The following is a 16,753-nucleotide window of genomic DNA, read 5'->3' as shown; positions in this document are numbered from 1 at the left end:
GGTCACAAATATGGCTCCCTGAAAATAACATGTTTCAATGAATTATTAAGAGCAGCTCAAGGGAAAATAGCACGATTGATGATAAACACAAATAGTGCTCCAGAAAAATCAAGAGGTTAGTGATTATGTCATTGATTATTGTTGTTATTATTATTATTATTATTATTATTATTATTATCTCACCTGGACTTTAGTCCGGGGAGCTTGTTTATGCGATTGAGCAGTGTCTATAGGTGAGTCAGTGAGTGAGTCTGTAAACACTTCAGTTATTATCGCTTGAACCAAACACACGATTATGATGAAACTTGGCCACAAGTTTCATATCTGAAGCCTAACGAAGGTGTATTGACCGCAACAAAATCTGTGCTCATTAACGGGTTGAAATCAGGCCTAAAACGCTCAAGAAAATTCCTGTCCTAACCTACAGAGGGCGTTGCATCAGCAGCACAGCCATGCCCTCAGCCAAAAACATGATGGGTAACCTGTAAAAACATGATCTGTAAACATATATCGCTGTAATCAGCATCGAGAGGGCGTCAGTTCAACCAATCACATGATCAGATTCTGTGCATGAACCAAATTTCAATATTTCATGATGTCACTGACTGGTGCTCCCAATCCAGGTAAGCTTCAGGACTAATGGTTCAATTTTTAATATTATCGTCAGAGTTGATACAATGTTCCGCCTGTTTATGTGAGGATTTATACTCCTCCAAAACTGAAGCTGAGTTTCTTACAAGACATTTAAGGAACTTTTCTCATGGATGTTTCTTTTCAAGCTTGTTCAATTGTAATTCACTTTCGAAGAGAACCTTCACATCTTACTATAATTCACCAAATGTCCGCCCGTCTGTCTGTCCGTCTGTCCGTTCGAAGGTACCGCAAAAACAGCTGAACCGATCGCAACGATATTTTGGGTGGGTAATCCTGGGATCTTCAGGAGTAAAATGGGCTATTTAGTTTTCCCAATTTCAGCTTTAGTCTCCAGCATTCTCAGGTTTGGACTCCCGCATAACATTCGCGTTCGCATAACGTTCATTGTGACGATGTTTTCATTGTGACGATGTGAACGTAATTTCGGTGTGAACGTAATTTCGTAATGTTTTTCGTTACGACAGGAACGGGAGTACATACGTATCGGGAGGGAGTACATACATAAAGGAAACACGTATCGGGAGTACATACGACATAGCGATTGTGAATGTGACAGCTCTGAGGCGTCTTTCGCTTCGCATCAAATTATTCATTACATTCATTCATTCATTCATTCATTTAATGATCATTACGCTCATTCTTACGCTTATTAAACGTTCATTAAACATAAAACGTTCATTCAACGATTACGAAAATAAAAACGAATCACCTGCTTGAAATCTAATTATTTCTAACAACTTCTAAAAGGAGCCAACAAAATTGTCTGGGCCATTTTAGGATTTCTGTGTGGAATAAGCTAAGATTTCGTAATTTTTTCACTCATTTTTGTTTCGTTCCACTGCAAACCAAAGAAATACATTTGTGCATATGAAAAGATTTTTTAATTTCAACAATTTTCTGGAAGAAATGGTGCATTATTTTTTTTTTAAAGTGCAAAGGTGCCAATAATTTTGGCCACGACTGTATATACAGTTTGGGCCACTGATGCTGAATGGGTAACAAAAAGTAATATACTTCATGTGTTTTTCCTGACGACAATGGATTTGGGCTCCATTTTCCCAGAAAACATATGGATAGGACTCCATGTGGGTGGCAGATTCTAACTCATTGGAAGCCAACATACTCCTCAGACTTATAGGTGTTACTATTATTTGTTGTTATAGACTATTGGTATATCAGATACATCAGATATCAGATACTGTATGGAGTAAAACAAACTACAGTGTTTGACTCTTGTTTCCAAAAATGAAAGTCTTTGGAGGTTTCTTACCTTCATGCTGTTCATTATCACAGCTCTTTACTGCAGGATCCACCACTGGTTGAGCACTGCATTCTATGGCTGCAGCCGGGTTGGTCTGCTGCGCCTCTGAAAAAGCCAACTCTGCAAGGATGTTGTTTTGTTGTCCAGTATAAACGAGACCTTTAGAAGTAACACACCAAGGAAGCCAACCCATAAACAGGTGGTAAAGCAAAATTTGTAAAAAGGTACAACAGGGTTACATACAGTCTGTGACATTACACAACCACTTGTTAAACTAACATTAAAGTCAAAAAAGGAAATCACTTCCACATAAACCAAGAAGAATACACATTATATGCAACGTATTGTTACGTGGAAAGGGGGTGGGCAATACATCGTTAGACTGTGGTAAGTGTAACATGGTCCATGTGTTTTGAGTAGGTTAGATTGCTATTTATCAGGGATCGTCCGAGTAAGTCGTTTTGTTACACGTGGCGCTGAGGAGGTAGCATATGGAATTTCTAGACAGGGTAGAGAGTAAGATTGTAAAATATAAGGCAAGGCCAGGCGAGGAATCTGAAGTTTTCAAGGAGCATGGAAGTGGCTCGGAAGGACTATTACAATCTGTCTGGCCAATGTGTGCGAGCCATGGCAGTGAAATAGGCTGTGGAGACGACTGAACGACTTCTTTTTATTGCGGCCTCCCTGTCAGTGGATCATGGGGTCTTACTACTATTGAGAGGAGTGGTCCCAATTGTATGACCATGCATTGTGGCCTTTCGGGGGCATGATGCATGTGTTTGAATGACCATGTGGTTCAGCCTTGGGGTTGAGGCACATGTGTAATGTTATTGGGACAGCCTTGTTGACGTTGTGCCTTGGCCATGGGGTCAAGGTGCACGTCCAAGGCTGTTCAAATGTTTGACTTTTTACCTTTTTTCATAGTAAAAAAGGCAGGCCTTAGCTGTGGCCTCATAACAGCTTGGAATATGGACCTCCCACAATGATTGGACCCGTGGGTGGAATAGGCAGTTCCAAACTCGGGAGCGTGCCCCAGTGGTCCGGGGTGAAGGAAGAAGGTGGAGACATCAGACAGAGAGTCACAGGGGCTGGAGCTGGAACGCACCAAGAGTTGGAGCTGAACTTTAAAGCTTTAAGCATCTCTCACCTTACCTCTGCTTGGCCGCCATATTTTTTCTTCTAGTCGTCCACCTAATCCTCTTCTGTCGTCTTTGACCGCATCTTCTTCCTCTATCCTTGCCTGTATGCCAGCAACGTGCATATACCAGTCGTTTTGTGCCATCCAAGACCTCACTTGCCCCATTGTACTTCTTGTGAATTGGTATTGTCAGTGCCTTAACGGGGTGTATTTATTATTCATTGTACAGAAGTTTGCATTCCCCCTCATTCCATCTGTGTCCACCGATCGCTTGTTCCGTACAGTTTATGATAGCATCTCGTCTACCCTATTCCCTGTACTTTTCTTGATAATAAACACCCTTATAATTAATTATAAGAGACATCTTCGTGCCTGTTCTCTCTTGCGCATGTTCCGCCGCCTTGTTAGGTTTTTATTGAATGAACCTTGGGGAATGGTAACCATATTAACCATATAAGTTACAAGTCAGGAGACGACGATGGTTCACGAGCGAGCGGCATTCAATGACAAAGGACGGACTGTAACCGAAACAGGCCGGGACAGGCCAGGGCCCGAAATGTCAAAACGAAGGTTACTGACCTTGAAATGAGATAGAAAAGAATGTATAATCAGTTATGAGGTTAGTTAGCTACACAATACCGAAAATTCGGTGAAAATTGAAATGAAAATAAATAAATAAATAAATTTAAAAAATGAAAAAAAACAAAATGAAAAATCCAGCTCCGTGGGGTTAAACACATGACATTGGCCTAACCAAATATCGAAACCCCTGTCAGATTCCACCAAACCCCTCGGAGAAGATGTAGCTTGAACTCGATTACCCCCTAAAAAGACATATTTTTCGGGTGTGGCTCCGCCCACAATGGGCGCAATACGCCCACACTACGCAGGACACAACTAGATCATGATATCAACCTCCCACCCAAGTTTCATCAATACCGGATGATATCATCGGGTAGTTATGCTGCGGACAGACACACACACAGACAGACGCACACACATGACGAATATAGTGGTCACTTGATAACTCGTGAACCAATAACTAAACGCAGTAAGAGACCATTTCAGACATCCACTGAGGCATTCACAAGACCTCCGGCGCGAAGGCAAACACGTCAGTGAGCCTCAGACGTGACAATATGTTTGACACACTTGAAAACTCCCTTAGATTTTTCTCAGAAAGTCAAGAACTATTGACATTCATGATGCATTATTCACTTATTCAAATCTATTACTAGAAGGAGAAACATCCCTCTGTGTGTCCGTCTTAAAAAGCTAATAATGGATTTACTTGGAAGAAATATTTGTGTCTGTTTAATAATGGAGACACCAGTTTAATGCAGCGGATCCAACGGTAACACTTATTATTCTACGACAGCAAGAACTCTTTAGAAGGACACGGAAAGATTATAACAACAGACAGATTATATAATAATACTAACAGATTATATAGTAATACATATTTAAGCAAGATAAAATATCTCTTAAAGTACACAGAAGGAGCACACAAACAACTACAATAACCACAGCAACAACAACAGCTCCACCTCGTTGTTGTTGCTGGGGGTTCTTGTTGGGGGTCGATTTTTGAAATGTGCACCCATTGGTCGGACAGCTGCCGGACTCCACCTACATTTGTCGCTCGACTCCATCCACCATGGCACCCAGACAAAATAATATGGCCGCCATCTTGGTTTTCTTGTGGGCCTAAGACATCAGGCCTGTAGGCCTCTGCTGATTATACACTGGCTGGGTTTGTTTGTGTTAGATTTCCATTGACTTTGTTTGGGTCGAGTGTTACGATGAGGGACCCTGAAAAATCTAACCATAGGTGGAATAAAAAGTATTAGTAAGTATTGTGGAAGTACAGCTCATACATATGCTAATGAGGGACCGATGACGCAGCGTCGCTTTCCTGTGACGTATGTATAATAAAGTAGTTCCATCATGGCTGCTCACTGAACGGGTGTGTCTCGATTCATTCCCGGGCTTTCGGCTACTGTTACAGGAAATATAAATATTTTGTGTCACAGGTTGTGACTCCATTGCGGTCATTCTTGTTGAAGTACGACATGCTGTCTTTTGACTAAACCCGTCAGCGAAGTGACAGGAAGGCACGCCTATTTTACAATCAAAATAAAATGCTTATGTCCACTGCAGGGAAGAAAAACTAGTTTTGTCGGTGTTTTTTTTGGGGGGGGGGGGGGGTGAGGGGGGGTGTATACAAGATCGAGGCTCGTGTAAGAGCTAACATTAATCACAAAAAGACAAACTGACACATAAAACATAAGATAAAGGGAGCGGGAGACAAGATGGGGAGAGAGAGGGAACGACACAAGTACAACATTTGAGAGCAGGGACATCGGGAGATCTGTGGGAGGGAGAGGGCTAGCGGGGAGGAGGCACGGGAAGGGGAGGGGGTGGGAGAGTTATAAAACACATGTACACTGCTAGGACTTCCAGGAAAGGAGTCGGAATTTCAAAAAAGTGGATCTGGGGTGAATTAACGGGGGTAGAGAAGATCAAGGTTTTCGATGGGATGTTTGTTTTGGATGGTGTTTTGGTGTCCCATGAGTTTATGTTTGGCTGGCGAGATATCCTAGAGATACATACACTCACATATGAGCTCTCAAGCCTGGATGTTAATAGTAAGGGAAACATATGAAAATCTGTTAACTAAATTGTTACCAAAAACTTTCTTCACCAATATGTTTGTAAAGGTGTGTAATAACATGTGTTAAAATGTTGAAGGTCAACTCCCGTGGGAAACCCAGAAAAAAAGCTGTTGAATTCGGGTACTGAAAAATTATTTTCGAGAATTTTTATTTTTTTTAATCGGCCCTTAAGTAACTTATGAGGGGTCAAATAAGGGTTTTTCATGATTCTGAGTTGATTGTTAACATTTATATTTCACCACAGACACTCCTTTGTGGAAAAATAATTTCTAAATATATCTCATTTTCTACTTTGCAGGACATGGAGTCTAGCAATATGGATGAAGACGTTACTCCACCTGTGCTCAATTGCTTCATCTGTGCACGCTCGGATACACCAGCTGAAAGGCTCATACAGGCCAAAGGGATACTCAACTTTATTGAAACAAGCAGAAACTGTCGAAAATGTTACTGTTGTGGAACGTATGAAGGAGGCTCAAAAGGAAGGAAAACTGAGGTACCACCAGAAGTGTAAAAATGATCTGTACAACAACTTTGTTGCAACCACCAAGAAGTCAGCTCAAGCATCAAAGGCAGAGAAAGAGTCATCAAAGTTGAAGAGAAGACGCACTACTTGTGAGTTCAGTTCATCAACTGGCTGCAGTTCTAGAAGATCACAGTCAGTTGACCTCCTGTATAAGGATGTATGCATTCTTTGCAACCAACCAGCCCAGCTCTACAAAAATAATCCAGCACAAGCTAGAAAGAAATACAGAGTGCCAGATAATTTGACTGCAGATACACTGAAGGCAAGCTTGCTGAAGACAGCACGGAGTCGCGGGGATGACTGGGGCACTGAAGTCACTGGACGCCTGGAAGGGATCAACGACTTGGTAGCAGAAGAAACACTGTACCATTTGCGATGCAAACTTATGTTTGCGAGAGGTGACAGTTTGTCCAAGACTGATGAGGAAGGAAAAAGGAAGAGAGGACAGAGGAGTATTGATGAGGAGCGAGAGGCAGTTTTTATTGAATTCTGCGAATGGTTAGACTCAGAATTAGAGCATGGGGTAATGAACATGGACCAAGTCCATGAAAAGCTGCAGGAGTTTGATCAGTCACCAGAGAAGAGCCTTTCTTATTCAAAGCATTGGCTAAAGATAAAACTTCGAGAGAAATACGAAGACACCTTGTATTTCACAACACAGGAAAGAAGGGCAGATGTACTCTGTCTCAAAGATGGCACCGACAATATTCTGCGAGGGCATCATGCTAATCTTGACCATGGAGATGAGAAGACTCAGATCATAAAGACGGCACTCAAGTTCATATCCAATGATATTGCCTTGATTGATTTAGGTCCAAAGTCATACCCCACCACACACAGTATGACTGACATCGATAGTCAGCTGACACTTGTTCCTGCAAGCCTTCAGATGTTCTTGAGACCGATTGTCAAGACAGACGAAAGAGTTGCCGTTTGGGGGCAGAATTTTATTAAGGCCTGTCGACCTCGGTCTGGAGTATTGCCACACCAAATGGGGCTTGCCATACAACTTGATCATAGATTTGGGTCAAAATGGATGCTCAACAAGTTCCACCGGCTGGGATACACTGAGTCTTACACGGAGACACAAAACTACAAATACTGCTTCCTTAATAGTAGGAGTGGAGATGATGTTCCAGATACTTCTGGCACTCTTGACACCATTGTGGAGGAAACCGATGAACAGATCAATGATGAGGTTGCGGTTGATGCTGCGCTTGAGGATCAATCAGTGATGACAGCCAAAGTGCCAGCCAGTGAAAGTGAATTGTCAAGTAATGATCAGGTGGTCTTTATGGAGGTTGGGGAAACAAACAATGCAGTCACTCAGTTTGTTGGAGACAATATAGGTTTAAACATTGTCTCTATTCACGGAAACACTCCCTTTCACTCAATGGGTTGGATCGAAGTCACCTCTCCGGCACCACCTTTGCCAGATCCACAGACAACAGCAGCTTTCCCCCGGGTGAAGTTGAAGGCACTCGACAAAGCTAAGATCCTGAGAGGAACTGAAGTAAAGATTATTCCATTTACGAACAGGAAACAGATAGGAACGAACGCGATCATGTTTCTCCCCCTCGCTGAGCTTTCCTCCTCCCTGGCTCATGATCAGCCACTCCTCACTCCAGGTGACACACTCTGGGCAGCGGGGTGGGTGATCAAACCAGAGACTCTACCTCCAACAGAGGGTGCAGCTGCACAACATTCACTCCGTGCCTACCTGCAGACCCGGGACTGGATCCTTCTACAGAGCATGTCTCTGAACCCCAGTGACTATGGATGGACAATAGGTGTGCATGGGTATGAGCCAGTTCCAACACTGGACCCCACGGCTCCTGAGGAGCTATTGCAGTTCACGAGCTGTAATTGTCATGGAGATTGCAGCAACCGGCGATGCAGCTGCAAGAAGAATGGGGTCACGTGCATCTCGGCCTGTGGAGTCTGTAATGGCATTACATGCAGAAACTGCAGTCATGATGTTGTTGAGTCTGAAGAAGACATAGACAATGACTGTTGAAACTTCTGACATTGTGAATGAGAAATAACTCTTGAGTATTATATATGTATGTGAAATAAAAGCTACTTTGTGTGTAAATGTAAAAGTGAAAATATAAATGTTAACAATCAACTCAGAATCATGAAAAACCCTTATTTGACCCCTCATAAGTTACTTAAGGGCCGATTTAAAAAAATAAAAATTCTCGAAAATAATTTTTCGGTACCCGAATTCAACAGCTTTTTTTCTGGGTTTCCCACGGGAGTTGAACTTCAACATTTTAACACATGTTATTACACACCTTTACAAACATATTGGTGAATAAATTTTTTGGTAACAATTTAGTTAACAGATTTGTGAAATATCTCATAAAATGCCCTTACTATAAAGATCATTCAGTGTCCTCCGTGAAGAGTAGGTGAGCTATCGCCAGAACCCTGAACAAATTCCAAATGATTGCTCTGAATTCCTGTGGTGGAGTGGCGACTCGTCCAGGCTCGTAACCCGAGGCAAGAAATTGCTTCGGCAGAATCGATGCTCTGTATAGAGCATGGTACATGTACATGTCTATAACAACAGCCTTGTGCTGTATTGAATATGGAAATGAGGCTACCCAAAAAGACAACACCACAAATGAAATGCTATTGGGTGGGTGCTCGGATCTGTAAGCATGCAAATGATACCAAGCACGGTCCACGCCAACATGCATCTGGGATCCTCGGATGTAACCTTCTCCAACAGAATCTCTGCCTCCTCGTATCGCTCATCCATCACACACATCACGCCACATAAAATCAATCTGAGACAAAAGGAGCAAACAAAAATGTCAAAATATTTCTCCGAATTGAATGCCTCTTCTGCAGATATAAAGCCTACATTTCAACCAGCAATGCTCTCTTTTAATTGTTCACCCTAACACGTTGTTCTGGTCAACAGCTACAGCTTCCCTGAAGCACTCCTCAGCCCGAGTAGCATCTCCAGTGCGTAAGCAGAACAATCCATAATCAATCCAATGTTCTGGGTCCATCTTGTCCTGCAAAAGCACCTGCAACAAAGAAAAGTCCTCGGGCAAGAGCATCTGATTTGGGATGTAACGACCGACCACGGCATATAGCACATACTTCCTAACCATAACCCTAACCCTAACCCTAACCCAAACAACCCTAACCCTAACCCTAACCCTAACCCTAACCCTAACCCTAACCCTAACCCTAACCCTAACCCTAACCCGAACAACTCTTGGGTTTAAAAACTTTCTTTCAAATCACAGAACTAGTAATAACAGTCCTACTGGGAGTGAAGTATGGTGTCAATATACCCCCATCCCTTCTGGAGGTTCTGCTTTTTCTTTGCTTGGATGTGGAGGTATGAGATTATATTGAGATCGGTAAATATAAAACTTCCAACGCTATTGCTCTTTTACATTAACCCCCCCCCCCCCCCCCGCCCTTCATGCATTTAACAATAACCCCTTGTTGATTATACACTTTAAGAGGAAGATTTAAGTTATTTTCGTGATTACGAGTATTTTCTGGCGGATGTGCTGGTTTGGCGGATGTGTTGGTTTGGCGGATGTGTTAGTTTGGCGCATGTGTTTGTTTGGCGCATGTGTTTGTTTGGCGGATGTTTTAGTTTGGCGGATGTTTTAGTTTGGCGCATGTGTTCGTTTGGCGGATGTGTTAGTTTGGCAGATGTCTTAGTTTGGCGCATGTGTTTGTTTGGCGGATGTGTTAGTTTGGCGCATGTGTTTGTTTGGCGGATGTGTTAGTTTGGCGGATGTGTTATTTTGGCGCATGTGTTTGTTTGGCGGATGTGTTAGTTTGGCGCATGTGTTTGTTTGGCGGATGTGTTTGTTTGGCGGATGTGTTAGTTTGGCAGATGTCTTAGTTTGGCGCATGTGTTTGTTTGGCGGATGTGTTAGTTTGGCGCATGTGTTTGTTTGGCGGATGTGTTAGTTTGGCGGATGTGTTATTTTGGCGCATGTGTTTGTTTGGCGGATGTGTTAGTTTGGCGGATGTTTTAGTTTGGCGGATGTGTTAGTTTGGCGCATGTGTTTGTTTGGCGGATGTGTTAGTTTGGCGGATGTCTTAGTTTGGCGCATGTGTTTGTTTGGGGGATGTGTTAGTTTGGCGGATGTGTTTGTTTGACGGATTTCTTAGTTTGGTGGATGTGTTAGTTTGGCGGATGTGTTAGTTTGGCGGATGTGTTTGTTTGGCGGATGTTTTAGTTTGGCGGATGTCTTAATTTGGTGCATGTGTTAGTTTGGCGGATGTGTTAGTTTGGCGGATGTCTTAGTTTGGCTCATGTGTTTATTTGGCGTATGTGTTTGTTTAACGGATGTGTTAGTTTGGCGGATGTCTTAGTTTGGTGCATGTGTTTGTTTGGCGGATGTGTTAGTTTGGCGGATGTGTTAGTTTGACGGATGTCTTAGTTTGGCGGATGTGTTCGTTTGGCACATGTGTTTGTTTGGCGGATGTCTTAGTTTGGCGCCTGTGTTAGTTGGGTGGATGTGTTAGTTTGGCGGCTGTCTTAGTTTGGTGCATGTGTTTGTTTGGCAGATGTGTTAGTTTGGCGGATGTCTTAGTTTGGCGCATGTGTTTGTTTGGCGGATGTGTTAGTTTGGCGGATGTGTTATTTTGGCGCATTTGTTTGTTTGGCGGATGTGTTAGTTTGGCGGATGTCTTAGTTTGGCGCATGTGTTTGTTGGGTGGATTTGTTAGTTTGGCGGATGTGTTAGTTTGGCGCATGTGTTTGTTTGGCGGATGTGTTAGTTTGGCGGATGTCTTAGTTTGGCGCATGTGTTTGTTTGGCGGATGTGTTAGTTTGGCGGATGTGTTATTTTGGCGCATGTGTTTGTTTGGCGGATGTGTTAGTTTGGCGGATGTTTTAGTTTGGCGCTTGTGTTTGTTTGGCCGAAGTGTTAGTTTGGCGAATGTCTTAGTTTGGCGCATGTGTTAGTTGGGTGGATGTGTTAGTTTGGCGGATGTCTTAGTTTGGCGCATGTGTTTGTTTGGCGGATGTGTTGGTTTGGCAGATGTTTTAGTTTGGCGCATGTGTTTGTTTGGTGGATGTGTTAGTTTGGCGGATGTGTTATTTTGGCGCATGTGTTTGTTTGGCGGATGTGTTAGTTTGGCAGATGTCTTAGTTTAGCGGATGTCCTAGTTTGGCGCATGTGTTTGTTGGGTGGATTTGTTAGTTTGGCGGATGTCTTAGTTTGGCGCATGTGTTTATTTCGCGGATGTGTTAGTTTGGCGGATGTCTTAGTTTAGCGCATGTGTTTGTTTGGCGGATGTGTTAGTTTGGCGGATGTGTTAGTTTGGCGGATGTGTTAGTTTGGCGGATGTGTTAGTTTGGCGGATGTCTTAGTTTGGCGGATGTCTTAGTTTGGCGCATGTGTTTGTTTGGCGGATGTGTTAGTCTGGCGGATGTCTTAGTTTGGCACATGTGTTTGTTTGGTGGATGTCTTAGTTTGGCGCCTGTGTTCGTTGGGTGGATGCGTTAGTTTGGCGGATGTCTTAGTTTGGTGCATGTGTTTGTTTGGCGGATGTGTTAGTTTGGCGGATGTCTTAGTTTGGCGCATGTGTTTGTTTGGCGGATGTGTTAGTTTGGTGGATGCGTTATTTTGGCGCATGTGTTTGTTTGGCGGATGTGTTAGTTTGGCGGATGTCTGAGTTTGGCGGATGTCTTAGTTTGGCGCATGTGTTTGTTGGGTGGATTTGTTAGTTTGGCGGATGTCTTAGTTTGGCGCATGTGTTTGTTTCGCGGATGTGTTAGTTTGGCGGATGTCTTAGTTTGGCGCATGTGTTTGTTTGGCGGATGTTTTAGTTTGGCGGATGTCTTAATTTGGTGCATGTGTTAGTTTGGCGGATGTGTTAGTTTGGCGGATGTCTTAGTTTGGCGCATGTGTTTATTTGGCGTATGTGTTTGTTTGACGGATGTGTTAGTTTGGCGGATGTCTTAGTTTGGTGCATGTGTTTGTTTGGCGGATGTGTTAGTTTGGCGGATGTGTTAGTTTGACGGATGTCTTAGTTTGGCGGAAGTCTTCGTTTGGCGCATGTGTTTGTTTGGTGGATGTGTTCGTTTGGCGGATGTCTTAGTTTGGCACATGTGTTTGTTTGGCGGATGTGTTAGTTTGGCGGATGTCTTAGTTTGGCGCATGAGTTTGTTTGGCGGATGTGTTAGTTTGGCGGATGTCTTAGTTTGTCGCATGTGTTTGTTTGGCGGATGTGTTAGTTTGGCGGATGTCTTAGTTTGGCGCATGTGTTTGTTTGGCGGATGTGTTAGTTTGGCGGATGTCTTAGTTTGGCGCATGTGTTTGTTTGGCGCATGTGTTAGTTTGGCGGATGTCTTAGTTTGGCGCATGTGTTTGTTTGGCGGATGTCTTAGTTTGGCACATGTGCTTGTTTGGCGGATGTGTTAGTTTGGCGGATGTCTTAGTTTGGCGCATCTGTTAGTTTGGCGGATGTCTTTGTTTGGCGCATGTGTTTCTTTGGCGGATGTGTTAGTTTGGCGGATGTGTTGGTTTGGCGGATGTGTTGGTTTGGAAGAAGTGTTGGTTTGGCAGATGTGTTGGTTTGGCGCCTGTGTTGGTTTGTCGCATGTGTTGGTTTGGTAAATGTGTTGTTTTGTCGGATCTGTTGGTTTGGCGAATGTGTTGGTTTGGCGCACGTGTTGGTTTGGCGCATGTGTTGGTTTGGCGCATGTGTTTTGTTTGGCTGATGTGTTGGTTTGGTGAATGTGTTGGTTTGGCGCACGTGTTGGTTTGGCGCATGTGTTTTGTTTGGCTGATGTGTTGGTTTGGCGGATGTGTTGGTTTGGCGGATGTGTTGGTTTGGCGCATGTGTTGGTTTGGCGCTTTTCTTGGTTTGGCGGATGTGTTGCTTAGGCGGATGTGTTGGTTTGGTGGATGTGTTGGTTGGCGGATGTATTGGTTTGGCGGATGTGTTGGTTTGGCGGATGTGTTGTTTTGGAGGATGTGTTGGTTTGGCGGATGTGTTGGTTTGGCGGATGTGTTGGTTTGGCGAATGTGTTGGTTTGGCGGATGTGTTGGTTTGGCGGATGTCTTGGTTTGGCGGAGGTGTTGGTTTGGCACATGTGTTTGGTTTGGCAGATGTGTTGGTTAGACGGATGTGTTGGTTTGGCGGATGTATTGGTTTGGCGGATGTGTTGGTATGGCGAATGTGTTGGTTTGGCGGATGTGTTGTTTTGGCGGATGTGTTGGTTTGGCGGATGTGTTGGTTTGGCGGATGTATTGGTTTGGCGGATGTGTTGGTTTGGCGGATGTGTTGGTTTGGCGGATGTGTTGGTTTGGCGGAGGTGTTGGTTTGGCACATGTGTTTGGTTTGGCAGATGTGTTGGTTAGACGGATGTGTTGGTTTGGCGGATGTATTGGTTTGGCGGATGTGTTGGTATGGCGAATGTGTTGGTTTGGCAGATGTGTTGGTTTGGCGGATGTGTTGGTTTGGCAGAGGTGTTGGTTTGGCACATGTGTTTGGTTTGGGGCATGTGTTGGTTTGGCGGATCTGTTGGTTTGGCAGATGTGTTGGTTTGGCGGATGTGTTGGTTCAGCGGATGTGTTGGTTTAGCTAAACTTTAGCGGATCTGTTGGTTTGGCAGATGTGTTGGTTTAGTGTATGTATTGGTTTGGCGGATCTGTTGGTTTGGCGAATGTGTTGGTTTGAGGCATGTGTTGGTTTGGCGAATGTGTTGGTCTGAGGCATGTGTTGGTTTGGCGGATGTGTTGGGTTGGTGGATGTGTTGGTTTGCTGGATTTGTTGGTTTGGCGCATGTGTTGGTGAGGCAGATGTGTTGGTTTGGCGCATGTGTTGGTGAGGCAGATGTGTTGGTTTGTTGGATGTGTTGGTTTAGCTAAACTTTAGCGGATCTGTTGGTTTGGCAGATGTGTTCGTTTGGTGGATGTATTGGTTTGGCGCATGTGTTGGTTTGGCATATGTATTGGTTTGGTGGATGTGTTGGTTTAGCGAAACTTTAGCGGATCTGTTGGTTTGGCAGATGTGTTGGTTTGGTGGATGTATTGGTTTGGCGCATGTGTTGGTTTGGCATATGTGTTGGTTTGGCGAATGTGTGGTTTTGGCGGATCTGTTGGTTTGGCGAATGTGTTGGTTTGGCGCACGTGTTTGTTTGGCACATGTGTTGGTTTGGTGGATGTGTTGGTTTGGCGGATGTGTTGGTTTGGAGGATGTGTTGGTTTGGTGCATGTTTTGGTTTGGTGGATGTGTTGGTTTGGAGGAGGTGTTGGTTTGGAGGATGTGTTGGTTTGGTGGATGTGTTGGTTTGGAGGATGTGTTGGTTTTGCGGATGTGTTGGTTTGGTGGATTTATTGGTTTGGCAGATGTGTGGTTTGACGGATGGGTTGGTTTGGCAGATGTGTTGGTTTGGCGGATGTGTTGGTTTGGCGGATGTGTTGGTTTGGCGGATGGGTTGGTTTGGCGGATGTGTTGGTTTGGCGGATGTGTTGGTTTGGCGGATGTGGTGGTTTGGCGGATGGGTTGGTTTGGCAGATGTGTTGGTTTGGCGGATGTGTTGGTTTGGCGGATGGGTTGGTTTGGCAGATGTGTTGGTTTGGCGGATGTGTTGGTTTGGCGGATGGGTTGGTTTGGCAGATGTGTTGGTTTGGCGGATGTGTTGGTTTGACGGATGGGTTGGTTTGGCAGATGTGTTGGTTTGGCGGATGTGTTGGTTTGGCGGATGTGTTGGTTTGGCGGATGGGTTGGTTTGGCGGATGTGTTGGTTTGGCGGATGTGTTGGTTTGGCGGATGTGGTGGTTTGGCGGATGGGTTGGTTTGGCAGATGTGTTGGTTTGGCGGATGTGTTGGTTTGGCGGATGGGTTGGTTTGGCAGATGTGTTGGTTTGGCGGATGTGTTGGTTTGGCGGATGGGTTGGTTTGGCAGATGTGTTGGTTTGGCGGATGTGTTGGTTTGACGGATGGGTTGGTTTGGCAGATGTGTTGGTTTGGCGGATGTGTTGGTTTGGCGGATGGGTTGGTTTGGCGGATGTGTTGGTTTGACGGATGGGTTGGTTTGGCAGATGTGTTGGTTTGGCGGATGTGTTGGTTTGGCGGATGGGTTGGTTTGGCAGATGTGTTGGTTTGGCGGATGTGTTAGTTTGGCGGATGGGTTGGTTTGGCAGATGTGTTGGTTTGGCGGATGTGTTGGTTTGGCGCATGTGTTTGGTTTGGCGGATGTGTTGGTTTGGGGCATGTGTTGGTTTGGCGGATATGTTGGTTTGTCAGATGTGTTGGTTTGGCGGATTTGTTGGTTTGGCGCATGTGTTGGTTAGACAGTTGTGTTGGATTGGTGGATGTGTTGGTTTAGCAGATCTGTTGGTTTGGCAGATGTGTTGGTTTCGCGGATTATTGTTTTGGTGCATGTGTTGGTTTGGCAGGTGTGTTGGTTTGTCGCATGTGTTGGTTTGTCGAATGTGTTGGTTTGGCGAATGTGTTGGTTTAGCAGATGTGTTGTTTTCGCGGATCTGTTGGTTTGGTGAATGTTTTGGTTTGGCGGATTATTGTTTTGGCGCATGTGATGATTTGGCAGATGTGTTGGTTTGGCGCATGTGTTGGTTTGGCGGATGTCTTGGTTTGGCGGATGTGTTGGCGCATGTGTTTGGATCGCATATGCTTTCCCCAAGCCGTCTCCCTCCCACAGATCTCCCGATGTCCCTGCTCTCAAATGTTGTACTTGTGTGTTCTTCTCTCTCCCCATCTTGTCTCCTGCTCCCTTTATCTTATGTTTTATGTGTCATGGAGGTTCTGCTTTTTCTTTGCTTGGATGAGGTATGAGATTGTATTGAGATCGGTAATTATAAAACTTTCAACGCTATTGCTCTTTTACATTCACCCCTTTATGCATTTAACATTAACCCCTTGTTGATTATACACTTTAAGAGGAAGATTTAAGTTATTTTCGTGATTACGAGTATTTTCTGGAAAAGTTATCCTGAAGCCGTGATGCCTTCGTTTGTCCGTCTCTGATTTTTTTAGTCGATTGCCCTTTTCGGTACTCCCACCTGAGTCTTTGGCTCATGATGCAGTTCATATATCATATGCAAGTGCTATGTTCATTCGACCATCTCCTAATGTTTTTTGTAACTCATCTGAAAGTACACTGATGTGTTCTAATACCCTCGATTTATTTATGGGATATGTGTGGCAAGCTCTTCAAGCCTGAGATCACAGCAGAAGTCAAATGTACCAATGATTTTTTTTTTTAACAAGATCTAAGGCTCGTAGTGGAGGTGTCTCACACATGTCCCACTCACATGGACATACAGACGAATACATGAGACACAACATATGACTGTTAGGTGAGACAAACACAGCAAGTAAGCTTAGAAGGGCACTCTGGGTGCCAGCGACGTCACAACAATGGTGCTGAATTTCTCACCGCAGTCAGCGGGGTATTTCCTCAGGAGGAATTTCCTCCTCCACATGGATGCCAGCCTATGGGGGTTGTCTGTACTCTTATCCTTTTAAGTCCTGAA

At 44.3% G+C, this 16,753-nt stretch overlaps 1 protein-coding gene across 1 annotated transcript in view; it reads right to left on the bottom strand.

Annotated features, from left to right (window-relative positions):
- CFAP70 (cilia and flagella associated protein 70) overlaps window positions 1–16,753 on the bottom strand; it is a 65,466-nt gene that overhangs the window by 28,282 nt on the left and 20,431 nt on the right. Inside the window, exons 16-18 of the mRNA XM_068133068.2 lie at window positions 9,162–9,295; window positions 8,934–9,049; window positions 1,925–2,074 (exon numbers count right to left, since the gene is read on the bottom strand). Of these exons, the coding sequence (XP_067989169.2) occupies window positions 1,925–2,074; window positions 8,934–9,049; window positions 9,162–9,295 (400 nt within the window). The remainder of the gene's footprint in view (window positions 1–1,924; window positions 2,075–8,933; window positions 9,050–9,161; window positions 9,296–16,753) is intronic.

This window comes from Myxine glutinosa, chromosome 12, assembly GCF_964187855.1.
Source record: "Myxine glutinosa chromosome 12, kmMyxGlut1.1, whole genome shotgun sequence".
NCBI classification, from domain to species: Eukaryota; Metazoa; Chordata; class Myxini; order Myxiniformes; family Myxinidae; genus Myxine; species Myxine glutinosa.
This window is presented reverse-complemented; position numbering and strand designations above follow the sequence as displayed.